This window comes from Mus pahari, chromosome 8 (genome assembly GCF_900095145.1).
Source record: "Mus pahari chromosome 8, PAHARI_EIJ_v1.1, whole genome shotgun sequence".
Lineage (NCBI taxonomy): Eukaryota > Metazoa > Chordata > Mammalia > Rodentia > Muridae > Mus > Mus pahari.
Window position 1 is genome coordinate 66,971,030 of NC_034597.1, and position 24,171 is coordinate 66,995,200.

At 47.2% G+C, this 24,171-nt stretch overlaps 1 protein-coding gene across 4 annotated transcripts in view; it reads left to right on the forward strand.

Annotated features, from left to right (window-relative positions):
• Tsc22d1 (TSC22 domain family member 1) overlaps window positions 1-9,680 on the forward strand; it is a 93,398-nt gene extending 83,718 nt beyond the window's left edge. For 3 of the 4 annotated variants that reach the window (XM_021204165.2, XM_021204163.2, XM_029541806.1), the window contains 2 exons: window positions 7,198-7,246; window positions 8,362-9,680. In XM_021204165.2, coding sequence (XP_021059824.1) covers window positions 7,198-7,246; window positions 8,362-8,619 — 307 coding nt within the window. In that variant the 3' untranslated portion in view covers window positions 8,620-9,680. Of the gene's footprint in view, window positions 1-6,449; window positions 6,788-7,197; window positions 7,247-8,361 lie in introns of those variants that run through there. The other variant, XM_021204166.2, reaches the window with a different exon arrangement.
• Window positions 9,681-24,171: the final 14,491 nt, after the last annotated feature.

A 24,171-nucleotide genomic window follows, 5' to 3' on the forward strand; every position in this document is an offset into this window, starting at 1 on the left:
GTGCGCGTTCAGACTCGAACTCATAACTTGTGCTGGAATGACTGGCCTTGATGCAGAGAGTGTCTAACGGTTGAAAAGCGATTGTGAAGCCGGGCGTAGTGGCACATGCCTTTAATCCCAGCACTTGGGAGGCAGAGGCAGGCGGATTTCTGAGTTCGAGGCCAGCCTGGTCTACAAAGTGAGTTCCAGGACAGCCAGAGCTATACAGAGAAACCTGTCTCAAAAAACCAAAAAAAATTAAAAAACAAAAAAAAGAAAAGAAAAGCGATTGTGGCATTTACATTCCCCCCATCCACTACCCCAACTGCTGGGGGCTGGTGTTTTCAATGAAAGACTGGAAGGCTTGATTTTAACCGTGCTGGATATATACAGGTGTGTCTGGGGGAGGGGGAGCATCTCACAGCCTTGGTTTGCATTTTTGTAATGATTGATTCTGCTTAGTATTTTTTCACATTTATTTATATATAAAATATATATTTATATGTAGTATATAAATATATTGTGTTATAATTATATAATGTGTAATATATAAATATTATATATATATATATATATATATATATATATATATATACACATATACATACAATCTTAGCTCATTTCTTTTATTGGCTGTTGGGTTTTGTTCCCAGCCCCTGTAACCGTTAACTTGCTTCCAATATTCTTATAGCATTAACTTCAGAGAATGATTTAAGTAACGGCTCAGTTGCCAACTTTTTCTCCTTCATGGATTGTGGCTTTAGGTTCCTGTCTAAGAAGTATTCTCTAATCTACTGAGTTCAGGATTTTACATTTACTCTGTGACTTGTTTGTGCTTAATGTTTCATATATGTGAGGGATAGTTTGAGGTGTTTTTTTTCTTTCTTTCTTTCTTTTTTTTGCTATTTAATTTTTACTTTATCCAGTTGGCCCAGGACCAAGGAGCAATTATTAAAGTTCTTCCCATTGGTGTGGAAAATCAACTCAACATTGTATATTGAGCTACCTCTTTCTTTGATAACCATAAATGTATTTCTGAAACTGTTTCCTGTCTGCAGTTGTTTCCAAGTAGAAGGCCAGCTGGAGACTGCTGTCCCCCTGTGTGTGACAGAGCTGCTGTCTGTGGCCCTTTCTTAAGATTTTCTCTTTGTGCCAGGTGTGGTGGCGCATGCCTTTAATCCCAGCACTCGGGAGTCAGAGGCAGGCGGATTTCTGAGTTCGAGGCCAGCCTGGTCTACAGAGTGAGTTCCAGGACAGCCAGGGCTACACAGAGAAACCTTGTCTCCAAAAACCAAAAACCAAAAAAAAAAAATTTCTCTTTGTGACTGGATTTAGGCACTTTACCCTGGCTGTCGGCAGGATCGTCTTAGGATCAGTGGTAGTGTTATAATAACGTTTTGGGAAGCTGCTCTTCTTTCCTGACATAGTTCTCCTCCTTAACCTGTTTTCTAGGGCTCCCTTACTGACACTGTCCCTGTAGGCCGGCCTGCTGCTGTGGCCAGTGCTCTCCCTCGGTCCTTTCTTTACCCAGTTTCTTTCTCTGTGGTTCACTTGGAGTGCTCTGCTGTTCCAGTAGTGCTAACCACTGCCCTCGGCTCTGCTGTCTCCATCCCGCTCATCCTGTCTAGTATAGTTTTCTTCTCAAAGATTGTAATTTTCATTTTATCTTAGTCGGAATGTTCATTGTTTTTTTACACCTGTCTTTAATATCCTAATTTCTTTGCCTACTTTTGGCCATATAAAGCACAGTTAACTCTCTGATTTAATGTCCTTGTCTTCAGGTTCTATTGCCTTTGTCACATGCAGGTCGTTTTCATTGATTTTTCTTGTATTAGGAGTCCTGTCTTCCTCTTGTGTATCTGCCACTTTTTAACAAATGCCTGTTGTGGTAACTTGTTAGTTTTTCAAGGCTTGCTTTTAGACAGCTTTCCATAGGAACAAAGCACACGTACACGTGTGCACACATGATGCCTACTTTACACACACAGAGACTCATGCACGAGCACACAGCCTCTGCTGAGGTCACAGCCCTCTGGCCTGTCAGCCCCCTTTCCCAGGGTCTGACCTCTGGCTCTGACTGTGATCTCCCCTGACCACTGCTTTTCTTGATTTCGGTCTCCAGCATATTGTACAAACCAAACATATTATTCTTCTAACTTTGCACCAGAGAGAGAATTTGGCCAAGTGACAACTCCAGTCAGTGCAGCCCTTTCCTCTCACAACCCTAAGACCTTTGTCTCTGCGGTCTTCTGGCAGCAGTAGAAAACCAGTTTTTCTCTGCTGTTACTGTCGGGTTTATAACTTGCCTTTTCTGGCTGTGTGCTTTGGAGATTCCTCCCTGTCCGTGTTCCTGTGTTGTGTGACGAGCTCTGATGAGTTGCTTCGGTTTGGGTTTGCTGTTAGGTTTTGGTCATCTCATTCGCCTGGAACCTCGAGCTTTAGATGACTGTCTGGTAACTTCGTTCTCCCTTCGTCTTTGGAGCACATCCCGTTTGCATATTGCTTTCTAGAGTCGTTTCTCCTTTCTGTCTCCTTTGCACTCTCCTCCCCTCCTTTTGTTCTACGTTGGAGAAGACTTTTCATTTTCAGTGTTATCTTCTAACCCAAAGGAAGGCTGCATGTAGCAGTTACTCATCTTTTGATGGCATTCATTTCTCCTGATGGTGTGCGGAGGAACTATCCTATCACTAAAGCAATATTCATGGTTCATCTGTGAATTTTTTTTTAATTTATTTATTTATTATATGTAAGTACACTGTAGCTGTCTTCAGACACTCCAGAAGAGGGCGTCAGGTCTTGTTATGGGTGGTTGTGAGCCACCATGTGGTTGCTGGGATTTGAACTCCGGACCTTCAGAAGAGCAGTCGGGTGCTCTTACCCACTAAGCCATCTCACCAGCCCTCATCTGTGAATTTTTAATGTATTTCCCTATATTGAAATACTGCTTTAAATCGACAGGTAAAATTGTCCACGGTGGTTTTTAACGGCTTTTGTTTATTTCTGTGTTCATAGAAATGTACGTGGGCTAGTTTAATACGGCTTGCTAACAAATGCACTGAGTTGTCAAGAGAGCGCTCAGCCTCCGCTCTTTAACGGGTGCGGTCTCCTTGCCACTCACTGAGGTTGCTGTGCTCGTCAGCGGGCCTCTTGGCTTACACTTCTATCTGAGCAGCGTCCCGTCAGTCACCCCTTCATCCATCGTCCTTGGTCACCTTGGTAACCACTGTTCTGCCCTCTACTTCAATGAGATCAACTTCTTTAGAGTGAGATCATGTGGAATTTGTCTTTGACTGTCTGTCTGGACTCTGGTTCCATCCATGTTGTAGCCATGATAAGATTTTATGTTTAATGGCTAAGTAGGGTTTTTGTCTCTGTCCCCTTCTTCCAGTCTGACTCTGGGCTTATCACATTTTCTTTGGCCATAAAATCTGTGGTTTTGTTAAACTTGGTACTTCTGCTTCCTCGGAACCTGGGAAAGTGGGATGGTTGGGGGAGGGGTGAGACCTAAGACGAGTAGTTTTACAAGATGCATCCCTTGCCTGCTTCCATGGCAGTCCCTATATGTTCACAAGGCGTCTAGCTGGGAAAAGAAGTGGTTCTAAGCGTGCGGGGTCTCTGCTTCAGGCAGACCCTCACAGACCCTGCCAGTGCTCCAGTCACCTTAGCCCCTCCCAGACCTTTCCTGTCCTCCTCCTCTTCATTCCCCACATTTGATACCAAGAGTAAGAGGTGGTTGAAGTAGAATCCAAACACTCATGCGGACCACAGTGGCAAACTTCAAATGTCTGTACCTTTCCCTGTATGTATAGACTTGAGGAGGCTGACTTGTATGGCCCACTTTGGGAGTCTCTCGTGAAGGGCTGCTGCATGTCGTCTTTACAATCTCAGCCGACCTCTTGGGGTCTCAGACATGGCCCTGGACTCACAGATACTTGTCTGGTAAATAGAAGAACCTTTAAGGGAAATTATCAGACATTCTGACCCAGTGGTTATAGCCCAAGAAGATTTCCTCTGTTTCCATTGCCTTTGTTTTAGATTATTCTTTCTTTCATACAAAAAAGCCAGTTTTTAAGGGAATCTAGCACGTGTGTAAGAGGTGAAAAGCCTCCATTGTTTTCCGTATTCTTTGGTCCAGCCAGTTCTCCAGTGGATTAGTCAGACTGGTGGTTGTTCATAGTCGCTACTGTTGCTAATACACTGGGTAGTCATGCAGTTAAAAATGGTAGGAAACAGAACCGACTTAGCCTTTCATTTATGTTCAAGAACAACAAGAAAAATAAAATCCTGGGCTGGTGAGATGGCTCAGTGGGTAAGAGCACCCAACTGCTCTTCCAAAGGTCTGGAGTTCAAATCCCAGCAACCACATGGTGGCTCATAACCATCCGTAACAAGATCTGAGTCCCTCTTCTGGAGTGTCTGAAGACAGCTACAGTGTACTTACATATAATAAATAAATAAATAAATAAATAAATCTTTTTAAATAAATAAATAAATAAATAAAATCCTGTGATTCCAGCTGAGAACCTTAACCCCATTTCCTGATATGTCCTGAGCAGACTTTATTTCTGTGTTTAGCTCTTTTACATTTACAGTGTACCTTCCTGTGATATTCTTTGCTCTGGACTTGCTGTTCAGTTAAAATATTTAAAAAGATACAGATTGATAGAGTTAGAATGTTAACTCTAAAATTACAGAAACTAATAATTGCACTTAGCACTGGTGGACATAGGAGCACCATCTTATTTCACGAGTCACGAGGATTGTTAAGTCTTCCTTTGTTTCCCATTACCGAGAACAACACACATCATAAACTACAAATACACTAACAGTTTTATTCAGAAGCAAAGCCTAATACGAAACACAATAAAAAGAATATTGTTTTGTAATGATACCCATTTCTAACACAGAAGAGAATTACTCTCCTCCTCTTGTGCTGTATTCAGTATATTTGGCGGTTAACTGAATTAATGCAGTTTCTGAAACCAAATGCCCCTCCAGCCTTGGGTCAACTTCAGAGATTGTCTAAGAGACTCTGATCGCAGTTTAGGAGAGTTTGTTCCTTGAGGGGGAAGCCTCATCTTGATAGAGGAGGGGTTCACTCTTCACGTGAGTGTAGAGTGTGTATTTATGTATCACAGTCAAATTTTATTTTGGAATTATTTGAGTACCACTTGCCTATGGAGAGGTCCCAAGCTGTTGGTATTTATTTTGTTATTGTAGTCTTTTGCCACTAGAGGGCAATATTGGAGAGGTTAAATTTTCCTCAACCATACTGCTGACTGTATATAACCTGTAATCAGACTTCAGCCCTTAGTTTTATAGTATGTTAAAGCATAATCTTAATTGATGCATCTTCACAGATATTTAAATTATTAAGAGTTAATTTTGCCCTGGGTTAAGCTATTTTACACCCTTATCTGAGGACCATGATTTGATGGTGGCTGCTGACTGCTCGCTGTGACTGTTAGGAGAGGCACACCTTCAGCATCTCTTGACTGGTGAACTGTTTTTAACCACCATTATTAGATTCTCTCCACATTTTTACTGGTTCAGGCCACACTGCAAATGAGCAAAGGCTACATATTAAGGAATTGCATGCTTTTTGGAAAACGTCCTTGACAGTATTTCAATCTCTCCAATTTAAGAAGACCGAGAATTGCATCTTGGAGGAATTGCGATCTCACTTCAAGAACCCTTGGCCCTAGGGACTAGCTGAAAATAGATCTGTTTGGGATTGGACCTGTAGATTGATTTTTTTTTTTCCTAGCTATAAATGGAAGAAGACATAATTACTGATGCAGTTAGAGTAATGAGATTTTAAGGCTTACAACTCCGGGGCCGTTTGGGGAAGGTTCCCTGCATTTCATCTTGTTGGATTCCTTTGACTCGTTTGTCTACCAAAGAAAAATACAATTTTTTTTTTTTTTTTGCACATAACCGATAAACTTTATGTGGAGCTATCTCCCACCAAAAAGACAAGTGTAATATTCCTATGAATTTCATTAGCACGAAAAAGGAATTCCTGCAGCAGGATTATTACCCTTGCACAGAACACAGCCTCTGTAGCCTCCCGTTAATGCTTCTTGTAAGAACCCAATAATTGAAATCGAGACGCTGGCGTTCCTGAGTCTTAGTGGTGGGACTGGGCATGCCCAGTAGCTCGGCTGGGTCTGGTTGCAAAGAGCGAGCTTGCAGGCAGGGTTGAGCGCCACCGCAGGGACCGACTGCTTTGGAGACGGGGTCTGACTCCCTTAGACGTAAGCGTGCGGGCACCGGGAGCTTTCGGGGACCCTGACGCGAGCCAGCCTCGGAGGAGGTGGCGCCCAACCCCCTCCCTCTCCTCCCCGCCCCTCCCCGCCGCCGCCGCCGCGGGCACCGGGAGGGACCGCAGCCCGGGAGCGCGGGGCGGGCCTATGGCGCGGCCAATCGGCGTGGCGCCTCCCCGCCTATATGTGGCGCCGGGGCCGGGCGGCCTCCTCTAGAGGAGTGGAGCCGGCAGCCGAGTCGGACTGAGCTGCAGCAGACGCCGGGTCACTCGAGCCAGCACCGCCGTTCTCACGCCCCGAGCTGCAGACAGCTAGGCGGCTTTATCTAGCTTGAACCAGGCTGCTGGAGCTCGCTCCCTCCCGCCCTCTCTCTCTTTTTTTTCCACGAGGCTGTTTTTTTAATTCGGCTGCAATTGCATGAAATCCCAATGGTGTAGACCAGTGGCGATGGATCTAGGAGTTTACCAACTGAGACATTTTTCCATTTCTTTCTTGTCGTCTTTGCTGGGAACTGAAAACGCTTCCGTGAGACTTGACAATAGGTAAATGTCAGCTGGGATAGATGGTTTAAATTGACTCGGAGTAAAATTGACTTGCGGTATTGCAGGTTCAGGATAGCCATGCGAATTCCTTTGTCCATGCCTAGGGTTACTGTGACATAGATGTTGCTTTTTGAAATGGCCAGAAGATCCTTATTTTCGTAGATCTGGCTCGAGAACAGGCTTTCTTCCATTATGTAATTTAGTCCTTTGTGGCTCCCTAAAATAAGGGAAATGCCTGGATAGAGTATGGCTGCTATTTTCTGGAGTATGATGCATTTTGGAACGTTTAAGAATACTCAAAATAGGATGCTAGTAACGTCATTCGAATTCAGAGATCTGTCCATATCCTGGATGTTAAAGATCAATTCCATTTATCGATGATCTTTTTTTTTTTTTATTCTCTCTTCCAGCTCTGGTGCAAGTGTGGTAGCTATCGACAACAAAATAGAGCAAGCTATGGTATGTACTGATTTAAAATTACTTGTACTCAACGTGGGCACTGCACAAAAACCGACATGTCTTGGAAACGACTAGCGCATCCCTTAGCTAAATCCAGAGCTGCTGGTTGCTCTTCATACAGTCAGAAATGCCAGCGCTAGCTCGCTCGCTCTCTCCTGCCAGCGTGGAGAGAAGCCACATCCCCACCACCACCGCCACGGCTGCCAGGGAAGGAGAAGGGCCCCAGGTTGTGAGCGGGCCCTGCCCTGGACCCATTCACTCCTGTCGGGATAAGGAGGCAGTGGCCCAGCCTCCTCGTCCCTGGGCTTGGGAGCACCTTCAGCAGTGTGGCTTTACTGGGAACCCTGAGATTTTACTGGGGAGCTGGGAGGGAGGGTGTCCCCTCCACCGAGGGCAGCTGGGGAAGAGGTCCCTAGACCCCACCAGACCCTCTCCCGTGGTGCAGCGGCCGCACAAAGGAGGGGAATGGGAGAAAAGTTTTGTCTTTCTAGGCCTGCGCCTGGATTTCTCCGATTTTTTTATTTCCGCCTTGGTCGTTCTTTGTTATTGGAGCAGCGCCTGTGGCTCTTCTCACGGGATTCTCTGCCCACTGTTGCTAGGCAAACTCTGAACCTTTAATTCAGAGCTATAAATAACTCGGGCTCCCATTGGCTACGACGTCTGCCCAGGTTTCTGTGATGTCAGCTTAATCAGGGGGGGGTGGGGGGTTGTAGAGGTGGAGGGAAGAAAATGCGGCAACGCGCTCTGTAGGAACTGGCTGCAGCCGGTGCCGAGGGAGGGAGGGAGGGAGGAGATGGGAGGAGACGCTCCCTGCGCTGGGAGGGCCTGGGGGCGGGGAAGCGGCCACTGGGCCTAGGGCCTGAGCCCCGGTGCGGTGCGGTTTGCCATCTTGAATGGGAAACCGGACTGTAGACGTCCTTAATGTCTGCAAAGAAAGTCTGGAGACTTTTGGAAAGCTTGATCACATATACATCAAACTTCAGTATTGCACGGTTGTGATTATGCGCAGATTTCCACAAGTGTGCTTTAATGCTCTTTGGAGGTAGAATGCATAATTGGTTAGGGAGAGTTCAGGACCTAGGAAGCTAAAGCCTTTCTCGCTCTCTGGTTTTCAGGATCTGGTGAAAAGCCATTTGATGTATGCGGTGAGGGAGGAAGTGGAGGTTCTGAAGGAGCAGATCAAAGAACTAATAGAGAAAAACTCCCAGCTGGAGCAGGAGAACAATCTGCTGAAGACACTGGCTAGTCCGGAGCAGCTCGCCCAGTTTCAGGCCCAGCTGCAGACTGGCTCCCCTCCGGCCACCACGCAGCCACAGGGGACCACACAGCCCCCTGCACAGCCAGCGTCCCAGGGCTCAGGATCGACCGCATAGCCTGCTATGCCCCAACAGAACTGGCTGCTGCTGCTGTCTGAACTGAACAGACCGAAGAGATGTGCTAGCGAGAAGCCGCCTCCACAGTCACCCATTTCATTGCTGTCTACGAAAGAGACGTGAGACTCACATGCTGTTCTCGCTTTCTCCCCAGTATTAAGCACTCATAAGCTTTTGGCTTGAAGAAATGTACTAGTTGAGTGAATTAAAGGTTAATCAGAGAGTGAGCATGGATGTGCCCAGTGCAACGTGGCAGATGTCTAAGGAATGGTTTAATTGACCCTGAGGAGCTGTGTGCCTTTTCAACCCTCCCCAGCCACCCACCCTGCTTCCGAGAGTTCGGCGGCTTGCCTGCATGGGGCTCGCCTGCGTGGGGTCCGGAAGGTGGGCTGCTCCTGGATTCTGTGCCCTCCTTCCCTTCAAAGAACTCGAGAGGCCAGAAACAAGACTGCAATGGGGGGGGGATGCAGTCCTTATACAAAACCGACAACTGTCACCAAAGCTTATAAACCACGATAGTACTGTCCCTCTTTTCTGAACCATCAGAAGACACAAAACTGTTAGTGACACAATGGTGACAGGTAGCTGGGACCTAGGCTGTCTCATTATGAAGGTTGTTTTGCTTGTTGTATATTTGTGTATGTAGTGTAACGAATTTGTACAATAGAGGACCGTAACTACTGTTTAGGTTGTACAGATTGAAATTTAGATGTTGCATTGGCTGTCTGAAAAGGTGTGGGTTGTCCTTCCTAGAGAGATCTACTTAAAAACTGCTTTGTGACGAAAACCACACCTGAAGAAATTTTAAGAATTTGGCCCAGTTAGTCACTGTGTAATCCGGAATCTAGCTGCTGAGTCTTGCAAAGTAAACTCCCTGTGACGATGTCAGTTGAGCTGGTGATGCCGGGAGAAGTGGTCAGTTGCTAAGGAAGTGGATTTCCCAGTAGGGGTTTCTGCACCTCACCTGTATAGTCATTCTGCGCATGTCCCCCACACAGTCCCCACTGTATTTTCCTGTTCTACTTGTCACCTTTCAATAAAGCATATCAAATGTTGATACACACGTGTTTCCACATGACGCCATTAATACATTCATTTCCACAGCTGCTGCTCATGAAGTCAACAGCAGTTTGCCTATTAAAGTCTCAGGGCGAGGACACCAGTGGTGTGACTCCAGAAGAGAGAGGAGACATTGCTTTGATTGTGGAGGGGGGGATGGCAGAAGGGCTCATTCTCTTGTGACTAAGTCACCTCACCCCTCTGGACTGATAAGCGATAGTATCTTCACTTCCCCTATTTAAAATTGGAAGGGTTTATGTAGAGCTTATTTATGCATAGTTACTGAACTGAGAGGGAACCAGCCTGGTTGGTGTGTGAAGGTTAAAGGAAGAGGAACGGGTTCATTTCCACGTTGGCAGCAGCTCTGTGGCCATGGACAAATCATCGCTCCTACAGCGGGATGCATTTCTGGCCCTTGGGAGAGTAGTTGTGTTTCTAGACACACTACTGGGGGATGGAAGGATGTATTGGGCTTGAGCTAGGTAGGGCCTGGTACTTCTCTCCCTTCTGGATGGATGATGTGTAAACACAGTGGAGCCTAAGGAGTAAGCAGGGAGGTGACGGTACAGACTTATTAGCTTTGTAGTCTGCCCCAGGACCTCAGCAACAACTCTTAGATGCGGTGGGAGTTAGGTCTGTCCTGTGCACCCTCTCTGAGGCTTACTGAAGTCCTGAATCCCTCCATTCTCTAATGCAGAGCTGGGGGAGGTGGGCTGGGGAACAGGGCTCACTAGGAAGAGTAGCTGGGCCAGTGGGCATAGTTTATTAGGGGGAAGGATAAAGCAGTGGTCCTCACTGTAAGCCAATGGCAGTTGCCATAACGACAACTGGAAGGCAGCAAGAACTTGACAGTGTCTCCTACTTAGAGCTCCGTAACTGATCTAGACAGTGGCCATTTCATCTCTTCACATTTTTCATGTAGCTGTGGAGAATTTGAAGTCTCCATCCTTGATGGATTAAATAGACATTATTTCGACTAATATGAAAGCCCCATAAGATTGTGGTGTCTTGATATGTGAAATAGTAATGAATTCTTAACATCAAAAGATGTATTTTTATGGCCTTTCCTCACCTTTGTAAATTCAGAACAGTTTTACTGACTGTTACTTAAACATAAGTTGATTTCTGAGCACATCTTATTGCTGACTTCCAAACCTAACCAGGCATCCTTAGCCCGTGGGTCATTATGGAGTGGATGGAGTCACACTTCACCTGCCATGGCGCAGGAGTGACTTCTAAAATGGAAGGAGATCTAGTGTGAGCACTGGGTGTTTGTGACATCACCAGCAGGACAGACCCAGGCACAGTGCCGGGTAGATGACAGCGTCACATGATTCTGAGAATGCCTGCTTTCTGCTTCAAATGAACAATGTTGAGAATTGAGGAGCTGTGCTTTTGGATTTCACACACTTTTAAAAGTAAAAATAATTGTGATGAATGCAGCGTGCCAGAAATCAGGTTTATATTTGCTCAGGAAACGTATAGAAGTTAATTATAGCCATAATTAGGAATGAAAATGAATTTCAATGCAGGCACTACTGTCCCTCGGGCTGAGTGAAATACAAGATGAAGCCTCGTGCAGTGACAGCCTTTAGCTGTCCATTTCCCATCCATTCAGACTGTAATCACAGCAGTAAGATCAGACACAGGCAGAAAATGAAATTTCCTCTCAGATAAAATCGCCTGAAAATACTGCCTACCAAGAGAACTGGGGAGCAGATTGTGCCATGAGATTCCTGCTCTGGTGTGTGGGAGAAAGACACTAGCTGACCGTGCCTGAGGTGCTGTGGAAACCGGCTCTTTGATCTTTGGAGGGGACAGGAACTCCGCAGACCCACCTCCCCATTCATGAAGTCACTGGGTAAGAGCTTTCAGGACCCATAACTTGGCTAAACTTCAGCTCAAATTAGAAAAGCCCTTCTCATGGAGACTGGGCACAGGGTCTTATAACGCTGTGTTATCTTCTTCAGAGAATATCAACGAATATTCAACCTGCCAGAGAGCCATCTCTGCCAATGTGTGTGTGTGTGTGTGTGTGTGTGAACCCTGGGGTGAGGTGAGATGATAGGTAGACAGACAGACATCTTTAAGAGCTCTAGTTAATGGCTGTGGAGATAAATGCCTGTAGTTCTAGCTGAAGCAAGATCTTGAGTTCAAGGTCATCCAGTGCTATATAACAAAGACATTTCTCAAAATTAACAACAAAAAATTATTGCTAAATGAGAAGCCATGTCTCTTGATAGGATGGCTCTACCCCCACCTTCTCCAGCCAGCCCAGGGACCAAGATTGTGACTGTGGATGTGTGTGCTACAAGATTGTGTCACGGATTCTCTGAGTTTCCAGGGACAACATATATTGCAATGAAGATGGTCTCCGTTGCTTCATAACTGCTCCGTGTCTTTCCTTAAGCAGGGCTGCTGTGGCGACCTGTCGTGACAAACAACCACACTAGTTGGCTGGGGTCTTCCCAGGAGGTAGCACTCAGTTCTAAACACTGTACCAAACTGGGACATGATGGTTATCTTAGACCCCATTGTCGTCTTCTTCCCTGTCCCTGCCTTGGAGTTAGATGTCGCTTTGAGACTTGGGTTTCCTTCCAGGTGAGTGAGCACTGAAGGATTTGAATTCTGCCAAACTGGCCCAGAAGGAAATCATGTTCAATGACCCTCTGGGTTTCCACCCATCTGCCAATGAAGACCTAGTGACCGTGGAGGTGAGGCCCTAGCCTTCCTTCATGAGGGAATGACCAAAGCAGAAGGCCCTGCCCTGCTGTCCCGAATCAGGAAGCACAGACCAGAAGCAAGCATGGGTCACCATGGAGAATTTTGGAATCTTCGGCCTGGGATGCTGAGGAGGAAATGATTATCCCGAGGTCCCTGGCTTCTGACAGACACTCAACTATGTTGTGGGTGAGCCATCGGGGATGGTGGAACTGTCGGGAGCCAGAGATCCGTACTACAAAGTGGCAGATCATTCCATAGAACTCTGGTCTGTGGTGATGGAGACCACCAGCTGGGCGCTTTGAAAGCATGCGCCACTGAGAGGCCCCTAGATGGTAAAAAGTAGAGAGACCATTATGTTACACCTCCTGTTTCAGAGAAGATCGAGCAGGGTGCTGCTGCTCTGTAAGTAGAAAGATGAGAGAATAAATAGTGCAAGAAACTTGAGGCTGTCCAGGGTTGAACCAGCCCATTGCCTCTGGCTACCACCCTGAGGGCAGTAAATACTGAAGTATTTCCCAGTGTCATGCGGGCTAAGGTGACCAGTGTCGTCCTCGCAGGTTCGAAGTGTTTGGCTCCTGGAGTGTGTCTTTGTTTTAGATCAGTGGTTCTCAGCCTGTGGGTACCGATCCTCGCAGGGGTTGTATATCAGATCTCCCGCATATCATTTACATTATGATTCATAACAGTAGCAAAGTTATGCTTATGTAGTAGCAACTAGATAATTGTAGGGTTAGGGTTCATCACAACACGAGGAACTGTGTTCAGGTATCACGCCATTAGGAAGGTTGAGAGCTACTGTTTTGGATGATGGTCTTCTGATGGCCCCTGTTCCCCTAATGGTTGGGAAGAGGAAGAAATGAATGAAAACTGGGCATGTACAGAAGTTCCTTGTCTACCCAGTGAGTTGACTGTAGAGGGAGAAAGGAGATGCCCACTAGTTTTTCCAAGGAGTTTCATTGTTGAGGAAGAACAAGCCAATCCAGACTTAAATGTTGTCACAGCAAAACCTTTCAACAGCCCTCAGACCTCTGAACTCTGCAGGAGCCGGGAGTGTGTTAAGGTCTGAACGGCTATTTAGGTTCTGAGAAGCTTGGGCTCCTAAATACCATTCTACATCTGGAGAACCTGGGCTAGAAAACTCTAGTGGTAGAGACCTGGAACTTCAGAGAACAAACGTGCCAGAGATGTCTTGATGTTCCATAGAGAAGAGCCCGGGGTCAAAGGGCTGCTATGAATTGACCCAACCCAATATTGTAAACTTACTTAAAACTATAAAACGTGTGTGTGTGTGTGTGTGTGTGTGTGTGTGTGTGTATGTGTGTGTAAGACAGGCAGGCAGGCAGACAGACAGACAGACAGACTGGGTCTCGTACTCAGACTGGCCTCAGACTTACTAAGTATATAAAGATGACCTTGAACTCATTCTGCCTCTGCCACCTGAGTGCTGAGATTATAGGCAGGTGCCACCACACCCAGTTTATGTAGCGCTGAGGATCAATCCCAGGGCTCCCTGGATGCTAGGCAAGCAAGTGCTCTACCAACTGAGCTACGTGCCTGACTCTTAAGTGAAATCTTGAGTTTGACTTGGAAGAAACGAAAACAACACATGAGAAAGAGTAAGCTTTGTTGGCATAGTTACCAAAATTCTTGCCTCCCTATGTGGTGGGGGTGAAATATTTTTCTAATCGTTTAGAAAAATATTATGCAGCGAGAATTGCCTGGATAAAGTCATAATGTGTAATTCAGTTTTGGAAATTCCACAATCAGCTGTCAGCCTGTGGGTCCTTGGGTCATCTTGAGACCGGTGGCCAGATCTGCCTTTCAGATATGCACTTATTAACGTGAATTTGTGGCATTCCTCCTGTCTTGAGTCTAATTCCCTCTGACAGTCCCCAGCCCCTGCCAAGTCAGGAGTACTGACTGTTCCCTTGGACCAGGCCTGAGAATTTAGCCACCACAGCCCTCCACTCTTGCTAAGGCATGGTGGCAGCCTCCACCATCAACCGTTGTCACTTGCCACTCATTTAGACTGTACCTGCTACAGACAGGCATTTGAAATTGTGTTCTAAAGCCAGATTATACCAGCTAGTTCTTTTTTATTAAAAAATAGATATAGGTAGAGTGCATGCTATTCCTACATGCGGTGGTCAGAGAACAACAGTGGCGGTTGGTTCTCTCCTGCTGTACTCGGGTCATCAGGCTCGGCAGCGAGAACCTTTACCCAACTGAGTCACCTCATCAGCCCTAATAGCTGCTCCTTAAAAATGTGTGGCTGAATCATGTAATGGTTCATACGACTTGACCTCTTAAAGAAGAAAACTTAGATCCTGTTGTCGTGACTGTCGGGCGGGCTTTGGCTTGCTGCACTGGTCTAAGCACTTGGAGCCGAGCGGGACTGGAGGCTCAGAAGGCAAGGTTGGGAAAGCAGAGGGGGAGACTTAACAGGATCCACAGACAGAGACATCAGAAGGCAGTGGCTTGCGATCCCAAAAGCAAATCCGTACTTTGAGGTTCCCCTGGTAGCACCTACATGCAGGTGACTACTCCCAAAGCTGATGGATGGCCTGGAGGCTGTGCTACGGGATGGGCATCTGACTGGGCAGAGGACGGGATGGGATTGGATGAGCTGGTACTGCTCAAATCCAGGAAGTGGTGCTGTGTGGGTGCCTAGGACACAGGGACACACAACACCATCACAGGCCCAAGAGTAGGAGAGCAACCTAGCTCCACCCTGTCCTCTGCCTTGAGAAAGGGACAAGGAATCTCAGAGGGGTGGCATCACTTATGCATGCTCAAGTGCTCACAGGCAGCCCTAAACCAACTCGGATTAAAGAGAAGCGTTGAAGAGAGGAGAAGCACACACCCATTTGTTCCTTCCTCCCACTACCTTATTTTAGCTCAGGATAGCTTTTAGGTACTGGGTCAGCAGTGTGGGTATGGCTTGGTACTCCCGTCAAACAACTTGTCACTGACATGTGATAGCTGTTGTGAATTATGAGACCAGGGGACATGGAGGGACAATGGGATCCTTTGGGCCTGGGTGTTGGATATTGAGAATCATAGAAAGCTTCTGAAAGAAGGCCACGAGTGGAAAGGTGACAGGGGAACTAAGCAGGAGGGGACATTGTCTGTGGCAGAGTGGGGGGTGGGGGGTAGTGTGAGCACAGGCCTGCACAGGGTGTTGGCCTGAGGAGGAAATGGCCTGTGGGGGAGGATTTGGGAGTGTGAGAGCAAGGTCCTGAAATCAAGTTCCCATGGAGTGAGAGGAGGCATAGGCCGAGAAGAGAGGCAGGCCTTGGAGAAAGTAGCAGTTTTGCTCCTGGGAGCTGCAAATCTGACTATGGAGAAGAATCTGTTTGCTAAGAAATGGAGGAAAGGGAGCCCGGAGCGGATGAGCTAGGGTCTGGGTTGAAGGGGGGGCTGTTCCTCCTCACTAGACAACCCAGAAGGCTCAAGATCCCAGAGGCAAGTCAGACTCGGGTGAATAACGAAAATTGGAAGTGACAGAGCAAAAATCTGCAGGGGAGGGGCGGGAGAGGGGGAGGGAGAGGGGGGAGGGATTAACTTCCTCTGGGAAGGATGCGGGGCTAGGTTGTAGAGGACTGTGGAGGATTTTGACAGAAGGGGTTGGGAGTCACAGAGTGATGGGAAACTCTGGGGATTCGGAAACATTAATTATTCTGATAGAATTTATACCCTAGGGAGGGAGTGTCCGTGGATTTCAAAGCAATGAGCAGCTAGCTGAATTTGAGTTTTTCCCTAATTTTTCAGAACGGAGGCTCCTTCCTTTCAGCTGACAGAGTCAGCAGCTGTCATAGGACAGGTTGCCTTGGTGTGCCATGCTCTGGCAGTTTATAGATAGATACTAAGTGTCAGTTGAATGTCTGGGGAAGGGAGCTAAAGTATTCAAAGGGCCACTACGAAGACTTCTTTAAAAAAAAAAAAAAAAAATCTGGGGATCTAAAATAGAAATCTTTCACACACAAAACCCAAAACTTATGTTTCTTAGCCAAGGCTCTTTTTTTTCTTTTTTTTGTGCCACAGACCCGCCCCCTGGTGTCTATGAAACCCACGTAACTTCTTCAAATTTTCTAGGTAAAGAGACGACATAGAGGACTAAAAGAGAACTTTTGTTCTGAAATACAGCTAGCACAATATTTTAAGAAATAAAAAGTCTATGGTTCTAGGAATCCTCATTTATTAACACACAAAATAACAAGGTCTAGGAGCATGTTTCAATAATGACTGTAATTTTGAAGCAGTAATGGGTTTGATGACATTTTCAACCACCTGACACAACTGTCACAGATCTGAAAATAGTGTTGTTCTTCCCAGAGACAACTGGCGATGTGGTTGTTGGGATGTATGTTGCTGAAGGAGACACTGGCAAAGATCAATGTAACCTCAACGGTTTTCCCATCCACATTGATGCAGCCACTGAGTTCCAGAGTTGGTGATGAGCCCGTCTGACCATCTTCAGCATCCTTAGCAGTTGTCATTTTGAAGGTCACGGGTGGTCATGAGGAAGAGGCACCCTTGAGATGGGGCCCCTGGGAGCTTGCCACAGGAAGCATTGAACCTGGGGCTCACTGAGGAAGCTAGGCTGACCAGCCAGCTATCCAGGGATCTTCAGTTTCCTCCTCACCAGTGGTGGGATTCTAAGCATGTACCACAACACCTGGCCTTTTCTTCTGGGTTCTAAGGATTATTTTCATGTCTTCATGAAAATGTACTGACTGAGCTATCTCCCAGTCGAGTGCTTTAAAAAAACAAAAACAAAAACACAACAACAATGAAGTAAACGGAAAACCAAAGAGGCCACTCACAACATAACTGCAAAACCTACAAAATCAAATGCTACTGGGATCCAAAAGAGAGCCAGAATACCAGAGCATGCCAGAAAACTGGACGTGTGTTGGGACCAATGCCTGCAGCACTTACACTGCGAGCACTGGCTCTCTCCTCACAGGGATCCATGCAGTGCTGCCCCCTGCTCCTCTGTCATTCTGGCAGACGGCAGACATTGTGTGACACAGTTGTCTAGACTGATTTTCACGAACAGGAGCAGCATGGAGATGAAAAAGAGGAAGAAAGGAAGGGAAGGGAGGTGGACAGGATGGAAGAGGAAAGAGAAATGAAGAGGGGACTAGAGGGGAGGGAGAGAAGAAGGTGAGGGAGGGCTGCAGTGGGAGAGAAAGAGGAGGGAGGAGAGAAGAAAAGAGAACAGGAAGGGTGAGAGAAGGGAACGTCTGGGTGGGTGTGGTATGGCCCCATGCCCCTCCTGAAAATTCTTCCCTGGTTGACAGCAGCAAGTCTGGGTGTCCGTGCAGAGACCTCTCCCTGTTTTCAAGGACACTCATCGCTGGATTCCACTGTGGCTGGAAGGCAGTCATATGAATGAGGAGCTTTTCCTGCCCTCAGACTACTAGGCCTTCCCACCCCAAATACCTTCCTCTCCACCCCGTGGAGGTTTGAATGAGAATGGCTCCAGTGTAATTGAATGCTTAGTCATCAGGGAGTGGCATTACCTGGGAAGGGATAGGTGGTGTGACCTTGTTGGTGTGGCCTTATTGAAGGAAATGTCCCTGAGAATAGATCATTGAAGTTTCAAAAGCCGGACCCTGGCCAGGGTCTTTCTCTTCCTGCCGTCCTCAGAACTGGCTGAAGAACTCTAGCTGCATGCCGCCATGTTCCCTGTCATGGTGTTAAAGGGACGAAATCTCTGAAATGGTAAGCAGGCCGGAACTAAATGCTTTCTTTTATAAGTGCTGCCGTGGCCACGGTGCCTCTTCACAACAACAACCTCCTTCACTCTGGGAGAGGCAAGGGTGGTAGGCTTGGACGTGTTTGTCAGGGTCCAGACAACTCCAGGCAAGGAGCGCAGGGGCACCGCTGATAAGACCTTAGCCCTCTGGCGTCTGCTAACCTGCTAACGTCAGATGTCTGGAACCCCTGATGTGGTACTTTGCTCTTACGAGAGAGAAACCGCTTCCAGAGATTGTTTGCATCTTAAGAATAAACATTTTAGTACCTTCCTCCTCTGCTCCGCAAATATTTACTAAGCGCCTTCATCAGAGATAGTAAATGGCTTGTGGCTCCCTGTACCCTTAGGACGCCTCTGCCCCACTGTCAAAAAGCAGATTCCAGCTGTTCTCTGTGTGGTGGAGGGAGGTCTTTAGATAAAGTGGATGGGTTGTGAGAGGAGGAACCCACGCCTCAGCTCAATGGATGCTGCCTCTGGGGTGATGCCCAAATGGAAGGACCCCAGAGGGACTATCATGGGCACAGTAGGCAAGGCCATGGCCTGCAGGCGTGACCTGGGCTGGTAGACATAGGACAGATCAGTAGGCTTTCAAGCCTGTGCTAAGGCTCTTCAGAGAAACACCCGATAGAAGATGCACAGAGGTGATGTATAGTGGAAACTGGCCACACAACTAGGGATGCCAGAGTTCTCCACCATCTTCTATCCAGAGAACAAGGAGAGTTGGTGATTCTCACTGAGTTCCCAGACGCAGGAACCACAAGCCCCAGGTTGGAACAGGGTGGATATGCCCCTCAAAGACAGCAAAAATGGTTCTTTCCACCATTTCTTCGTTCTGTTCAGACCCTCAGTGGACTGGATGGTACCACCAGGTTTATCAGCCAGATGCTGAGCCCTTTCCAGAAACCACTCGGAGACACGCCCAGGAACAACTCTTCATCAGATCTCTCCTGGCTATCTTCTAGCTCAGGCCAGTTGACACGGGAAATTAACCATCATACCTTCTCCTGTATCTAAAGAGTTCTTTTGGGAGCCTGGGGGTTTGTCCAAGCCAGCATGATGATCTGAGCTCAAGCCCCAGCACCCATGTCACAAGCTGGGCGTGGTGAGGCATACTTACGACCCCAGCACTCAGGAGGCAGAGACAGAGAGGCTCCTGAGGCCCACCCGCCCGCCTGCCAGTCAGCCAGCCAGCCTGGCTAAATTAGTGAGCCCAGGTCCCGGGGAGAGAGCTTGTCACAAAAAACAAGGTAGACAGCTCCTGAGGAACAACACCTGAAGCTAAACTCTGGCCTCCACACACATAAGAATGTGTCTTCATATACATACACATATACATGTACACACACGAACAGACGTGCACATTCTCTCTCTCTCTCCACACATGCCCACACCCCATCACAGGCACATAGACACACAGACACACACACAGACACACACCTCTTCCTTATGTAACTACTCTATAGTCTGTGTAGCTCTGACCTCCCTCAGACAGTTTCTGCTGCCTGGAAGAAGTCAGGAAAGCAAACAACTGTAAGTGGAATGCAGCGAGGAGAGCTGGAGCCAAGAAGGCCACAGCAGCTATTCTGAGGGGCTAGGGGGGAGTGTGGTGCAGAGCTCTGCGCAGAAGGAAGGGTATAAGAGTGGAGCCCTGTAAAAGAGCAGCGCTGCTGGGTTTGGGAACAGGGTCCTGTGGCCAGAACTGATCACTGTAGGAATCCAGTAGCAGGTCAGGCAACAGGCTCTGAGGGCAAAGAGAGCTGACAGACAGACAGACAGACAGACAGACAGCATTTGCTCAGGCTCACCTTTAGAAGTCCTGTGTTGATAAGGTGGGCCAGGTGGGGTGAAGACAAGGGTCTCAGCAGGAAGCCGTACCTGACCCTGTAGCACAGAAAACTAGGAGATTAGCCTAAAATAATAAAGTAAAAAGAGTGTTCTCTCAGTTTACTACTGAGCCAAACTGATGACTAAAGACTATAGTTCAAAATCATTTAAAAATAAATTCTCACCTCTTCTATCTAAATACATTCAATAGCTTAGTTTTAGAAGCAAGCCAAACAAAATGTACTCTCTGAACTTTTAGATGAACGGAGCCACATTCTAAGCACCACAGGGTACGTTTCCAAGGGATGTGGCAACCTCCACTGGGTGAGGACCTTTCTGATCCACTAGCTCCCTCTGAGCCCGCACTAAGCTCTCTGAAACGTTGACTCTCTGGATAGATGGGAATCTAGCTCGAAAGCCTGTTTCCAAGTACTTGGTTGGACTTAAGAGAGCAATGGCTCTGGTTGTAAGGGATGTTTGTATGCCAGCAGAGGAGGTTCCATCCACAGCAGGCCCAGGGCCTACGCAGTCAGGGCTGGAGGTAGGGTGGAACAAAGGTACTATGTCCAGGAGTCGGGGGCCTGTGTTCTGTTCCTAACGGGTTCTGAGAGTTCATGGGTGGTCCCAAGCTCTGTGACCACAACAGATGCCTGTGTTAGTGGCTACCCTCATGTTTATAATAGACTGGGGAAAAGAGGCATTGAACAACTTTTCAGAATGAATGAGGTGTCTCTAAAAGAAAAGACAAGTTAGTAGATTTCTGTCAACCTTGGTTTCCCCCACAAAACAGGGTCTCAGGGTCTATGAGAGTAAATATGCTAAGGAAGCATCTATTATAACACACACATGCTATGCACACACACAAATGCATACATATACTGGGGCCTACAGAAATATCCAGAGCACAGCACGAGTCATTGGGGGAAGAGGATAAAATGAGAACAGAAGGGAACATGAGTCTCCTACGTACATACCCAGCCCCACAATGGCTGCTAGGCCAGTGGCTTCCAAATGGTCATTGAAAGAAGAAAATAAGATCCACTTGAGGCTATCCATTCTGGCTTAAAATTTGTCAATGATTTACTTAACTATAGCAAACATCTTCCTCCTCATGGGTTCTTTCTCTCTCAAAGTCCCTCACGTAGACCCACTGTACCACTCTCTGTACCATGGAGAACTGAAGGAAAGCTCTTCCCTGCTGGGACAACTGTTTCTCTCTCAGCTCTCCTAATCCTTCCTGGGCTCAACTCACGAAACCTTTTCCTTAGGGAGCTTCCTGTGGTCCAAGGTGGGCTGGCCAGCATCGCTCTGTGGAAGCGTCCTGTGGGGTTCATCTCCTTTGAAACTGTGGGTCCTCCATCTCTCCAGCCTCTGCTTCCTGTCACCCAGAATGCTTGATGCAGAAGACAGAGCCCCATCAAGCCTGCTGAAAGGCAGGGTCTGAGGAGAGGATCTGAGAGCTTGCTGTCTGGAGGTCTGTTGGGCTGCCCCCGACCCCCCATGCGTCTTCATAGAGGACACAGCACCCAGTAGCAGCCAGGCGTTGGATTGAGTAAATGGTGACCCAAGAGAAACCAAAAAGGCGGCTACTAAGGCAGGGGCTCCCTGGAGAAAACCTCTGGAGAGGTAGAAGACGAGGTGGGAATTCACTGATGAGAAAAACAGTGAGCTCTAGGTCATCTACTGACAATTTACCTATTGCTGCTTCACATAACACTCGTAAAAACTAGTGATATTGTTGGAAGCAAGTTGAGCCCTGAAAAGAGAAAGCTGAAGGCTGCACAAATCTGTGACATCCAGACACATTCTCACAAATCTGTGACATCCAGACACATTCTCGGGGGGAAAGGTTACAAAGTTACTAGACTAGTGACTAGCCGTGAGTCATGGGCAGAGTAAACAGATAACAGGCAAGAAGGTGACATGGTGACAATTCAGAGACCACTGAGCTGGGCAGATTATGTGGGGCCTCTCAGGCTAAGCACTTTCAGAATGTCGGGAAGCCATGGTAACCCTCTCAAACATTCCACAGGCAGTGATTGTGACGTGAGTCTCTCTTCCCCCACTCCCGGATTGGAATGTACTTTGAAACCGTGGGACCATGTTCTCTTCTTAACTCTTCCCATCCTCTGTTCCAGAATCTTCAACAACTACTTTCTTGAATTCACAGGATTACCACAGCTCTGGGATTTAGGAAGTCATGGTATGCTTCATAATGAAAGTCTGAATTGGAGGTCATCTAAAAAAAGTTATTCACTTGTGACTACATCTACAAGCCTGTTGAAGGGTAATCCCGAGCCTACATGAAAAGAGATAGATTTATAGTACAGAAAACTGTGCATTTAGCTCCCCACCCCATAACTATGGCTCTCTTACCCACAGACTCAATCAACCAATACAACAGAATGTATTTGGACAAAACACTGCAGCCACACTGAACATGTATAATTTTTTTTTTTTTGGTCATGATCCCATAAACTATGAAGTATAACAACAGAATAGTATTTGCACTGTGTGAAGCTTGATAGGGTCTAGAGATCCTTTAGTACATGTGAGAAGATGGAATGAATCATAAGAAAACACTAAGCCATTTTATGTAAGAGACTTAAGCAGCTATGGACTCTGCTGTCTACTGGAGCAGGGGTTCCTGGAACTAATTTCCAGGAAGGTGCGGGATAATTAGACTGCACATGAGTCAGGATTGTGAAATGCTTGATGAGGAAATCCTCAGAGCCTCCCAGCTACGTTCACAAAGATGTATCATGGCGCCTTTCCTTGGGCTGGTTCAGATGGGGTTCCATTGTGCACCTCTTATCTTCCTAGAGAAATGGGGAAGCTTAGATCCAGGCATTGCTCTGCGACCTTTGCTGAATTCTGGTACCCATGTGTCTCCCACAAGCTTCTATTCCATCCAGGGCTTGTACCCTTTCAACCTTGTTTACAGAGTTCTCAGGCCAAACTTTCTGAAGATCATATGTGTATCACCCCCAGGTGTAATTCTTTACACACACCTGTATGGTTACCACCTGGCTCAAGATGTTCACAATCTGACCTAGGCCCACGGTTATAGCCTAGCCTAGTGACATTTGTCCTTCCTCAAGTGTCTTAGGCTCTCAGAATGATACACTCCCCGCCAAGTCCTTTCTCATCTCCATCTTACTACACCCACACTTTCCTCTGCATGGGGAGCTAGGACAGACACCCAAGCCCATTCAGAGGGAGACCATATCAACCCATACACAGTAAATGCCAACCAGCTCTAGTTTCAGCTCTGAGGCTTTGTCCCCAGGGTGAACCACCAGGGATTGGTGAGATCTTTTGGGGGACTACTGGGAGGTCCTTATGTCATTGAAGCTACGTCCTTGAAGGAGATCGTAGGAGCCTAGTCCTCCGGCCTCCCAACCATCAGGTGGGCAGGTTAGCTCTGCTTCCGGCTTCAATCATAATGTCCTGCTTTACCCCAGGCACACAGCACTAGTGCCAATCAATCATGCAATAGAAACTCTAAAACCATGAGCCAAGAAGAGAGTCCTTCTCTCTTCAAGGTGGTTATCCCAGGTCTTGTAACAGAAAGGTTAACACAAGACTCAAACACAAAGTAGCTCAGAGTATAATACACATCCCCGCCAGAGGCGCCTCTATCCTGTCCTGAGTTCCTGTAGGAAACCACGTGTGGAGCTTTCATCCAGAGATGGGAGACAGTAGTTGTAACTTTATCTTCTCTTACCGTCCTGTATTGGGAGGCAATAAACTGTTTCCATCACTAGGAGAAGATGCCCAGGGAGGACTCTGGGAAATGTGAGCAGGGAACAGGGCACCCTCACGGGGTGGGGGTGGGGGGAGTCACCCTGCAGTGGAGAACAGGCTCTACTCAGATCCCATCTGGATAATGGAGGAAGCGAGACTGTGCAGGTCTCCTCTAAGCTTCCCTGGTCTTGATTCTCCGGTAATCAACCTTTCTTCCTTCTTCCGGGGGCTGCCAGGAATTTCTCCCTCCCTGTAGAAGCTGTGTACGGTGGCTGTTTGGTTATGTACCTCCAGCCAGTGCCTTTCAGGGAGGCAGGGGAGTTCCTCCTACCATCCATACACATCCCTGCTGGCCTCTGCCATGCAGACTACATGACGGTGTCACCTTGCTGCTGTTGGGCCTAGGCACCGCGGCTCATGAGCAGGAGTTGAGG